The sequence below is a fragment of the Drosophila grimshawi genome, unplaced genomic scaffold, assembly GCF_018153295.1.
Source record: "Drosophila grimshawi isolate 15287-2541.00 unplaced genomic scaffold, ASM1815329v1 contig_1377, whole genome shotgun sequence".
Lineage (NCBI taxonomy): Eukaryota > Metazoa > Arthropoda > Insecta > Diptera > Drosophilidae > Drosophila > Drosophila grimshawi.
In genome coordinates, this window is record NW_025062900.1 from 23,658,442 (window position 1) to 23,661,580 (window position 3,139).

General features: G+C 48.9%; 1 protein-coding gene across 1 annotated transcript; it reads left to right on the forward strand.

The window, feature by feature from the left end:
* The first annotated feature begins 905 nt into the window (after positions 1–905).
* Positions 906–2,917, forward strand: LOC6566933 (protein escargot). The gene has a single exon (XM_001993305.2). The coding sequence runs from the start codon at positions 1,154–1,156 to the stop codon at positions 2,792–2,794; it is 1,641 nt and encodes a 546-aa protein (XP_001993341.1). The 5' UTR covers positions 906–1,153; the 3' UTR covers positions 2,795–2,917.
* Positions 2,918–3,139: the final 222 nt, after the last annotated feature.

Sequence of the window (3,139 nt, forward strand, 5' to 3'; positions counted from 1 at the left end):
GGCACCTCTATTTACGCATCAGGTCAACTCCTTATGCACCTGATGATGAAGGTAGTCCACCATTCGGGCTATTTTTTGCAACAGTTGTCTTAATGAGTAAGCATCAGGCAAAGTTCTAAATAATTTGGAACCTCATTTGATTTTTTTTCGAGTAAATTCGATGATTAACTGCAAGCAGTGTTTGGAAATGTTTGATGGAGACTGAATGCAACTCTGTCTTTAATCACTAATTTCTCGACAAGCAGCTGCGTGCATAAGAGTTTGCCAATGCGTATTAAATAAATGGGCTTAGTGCTCCGCATTTTAAATCGTATTTAAAAAAAGCACTGCGCAAGAGCCTTTTTCAATCCAACCCCCCTCTGAAAAAATAAGCATGTATTGGTTTTAAGCACTGTTTGCTGCTCTCGATTAAGATTTGACGCTCACTATTTCTCTCTCTCTCTCTTTTTTTCTGCAGCAAGACTTATTGTGGGACTCCGTTGATAAAGAGCTGCTACTCACTTCTGGTTCGTCGCTAATCTGAATGCGTTTGTGGAAGCTCGCTCTTTTACCTGCGCCAACGCTCAGCTGCAGCTTGGGGCCTGCACACGCACACACTATTGCAAACATAACGGCATTTAGCTGCACTCTGTTGTTGTCGCGGCGGCGTTAGTGATTGGTGCAAGTGTACGCGCTCCGCAGTACATAAAACATACATAAAGCGTGTGAGAACCGGTTTTGGCGCGGACCGCTGCGATTGGCCGCGGAGCACGTTATCGGCCAACACACACACAGCCTGACAGTCAGGTAAATGCACACGCATTCAAAAAGAGCACCAGGTATAATTGCTCTCCCTCTTTTTCACTCTGTGCCTGTCTGCGCGCTCTCCGGCTCTCTGGCTGCGCGCAGCGCTGAGCTGCGTCGTCGCCTATAAAAAGCCACTAACAGCGTCGGCTAGTTTCAGTTCTTCTCTTTCGTTCATTGCAACAGCAACACACTCAGAAAATCAAATTGACGGCGCAAAACCCAAGTTGAGTTCGTTAAGTTTTGTGCGCAACGCGATGTTTATGTGAAGACAGCAATTCAGAATTAGCGTGTGACAATAATATACACATATATATATATATATTATATATAAATAACAAGAGAGTAATAAAACAATAACAGTTACAAAATGCATACCGTGGAGCATATGCTAGTGGAAAAGAACTACAGCAAGTGTCCTTTAAAGAAGCGTCCCATCAACTATCAGTTCGAAGCGGAGCCCGAAGACTTGTGCCTCAAAAAGATCAACAGCAACAATGAGGCGACAACAACACCAATAAAAACAGAACTAACAACGACAGCAACAACTAGAATTGAGGCAACAGTTGCTTCGAGCAACAGCAATATTTCTGAGGAGGAGCTGATCAATGTGAGCGATTGCTGCGAGGACGAAGGCGTCGATGTGGATCACACAGACGATGAGACGGAGCACATGGATGTCAACGAGGATGAGGATGATGTCGATTGTGTGAATATTGAGGCCGATCCCAAGCAAACGCAAGCCGCTGCTTTAGCTGCTGCTGCCGCTGTGGCCGCAGCTGCCTCGGCTGCTGCAGTCGCCGCCTCGGTGGTGGTGCCGACACCCACCTATCCCAAATATGGTTTACAGCCATGGAACTTTCACATGTCGCCATACACCGCCGAATTCTATCGTACCATCAATCAGCCGCATTTGTCAGCAGCCGCTGCAGCCGCAACTGTGGCGCCACTACCCGCCGAGCTGCTCTCGCCAAGCTCGCCATCGGACTCCTTGGGTTCGTTGTCGCCGCCACCACATCATTATTTGCACGGACGTGCCAGTTCGGTGTCGCCGCCCATGCGTTCCGAGATGATCCACCGACCACAGCTGGGCGTTCGTCATCTTCAGCAGCAACAACTACACCAACAGCAGCAGCAGCCGCCGCAGACATTCCTGCCCTATCCGACATACCCGGCTGCGTACTATGCTCATCATCATCATCATCAGCCGCTGCATGCGCCGATTTCGCCGGCCTACTCGGAGAGCTCCTATTACTCGATGCGCAGTTTGACGCCCGAGTCAAGCTGCTGTTCCGTGCCCGAGGATCTCTCCCTGAAGCACAAACAGGCGGCAGCAACTCTGCAACAGCAGCAACAACAGCAGCCTGCCGCACAGGATAGCAATGGTTCCGTTTCATCATCGCGTGGAGCAGCAATTTCCTCCTCCGCCGCCGCGTCCTCCATGTCCGTCAGCTCATCTCCCAGCAAGAAGGACAAATCAGCGCCGCCACGTTATCAGTGTCCCGACTGCCAGAAATCCTACTCCACGTTTTCGGGCCTCACCAAACATCAACAGTTCCATTGTCCCGCTGCCGAGGGCAACCAGGTGAAGAAGTCGTTCAGCTGCAAAGATTGCGACAAGACCTACGTGTCGCTGGGTGCACTCAAGATGCACATACGCACCCACACACTGCCCTGCAAGTGCAACATGTGCGGCAAGGCGTTCTCCCGTCCCTGGTTGCTGCAGGGTCACATTCGAACCCACACCGGTGAGAAGCCGTTCAGTTGCCAGCATTGCCATCGCGCCTTTGCGGATCGTTCCAATCTCCGCGCGCATCTGCAGACCCACTCGGACATTAAGAAATATTCGTGTGGCAACTGCTCGAAGACATTCTCGCGCATGTCGCTTCTGACGAAGCACAACGAGGGCGGCTGTCCGGGAGGCAGTGGCTCCAGTTCTAGCTCCAGCTCGAGCTCGAGCGCCGTTGGCTCCCACTCTGAGCTATCCTATGGAGGCTACGCAGAGCCATAGGCTCCCCATCTCGTCGCGTAACTCTGACGTTGTACACAAGCCATGTTCCACCAAAAATTAGTTCCTAGCTCGAGAGTAAGCGGCAGCTCCAACACAATCCAAGACACACACACACACACACAACAACAACAAAAAACCAGTGAAAATTTGTAATTTTTAATTTATAGTTTTTTAATTTTATTTTTTATTTTCTAGTCAACATTTTCTTTGCAAGGGAAAAGTAAAAAAGAAAAAAACCGACAACAAATATTTGAGTTTTGAGTATAATTTTTTGAAATGAATTTCTTTATTTACATACTTACATATATCCTACGAATCCATTTTGTGTGTCTCAATCCTAAGCCG

Bases quoted from the DNA above. Each gene is read 5' to 3' on its own strand.
- LOC6566933 (XM_001993305.2), top strand. From the start codon at position 1,154: ATGCATACCGTGGAGCATATGCTAGTGGAAAAGAACTACAGCAAGTGT.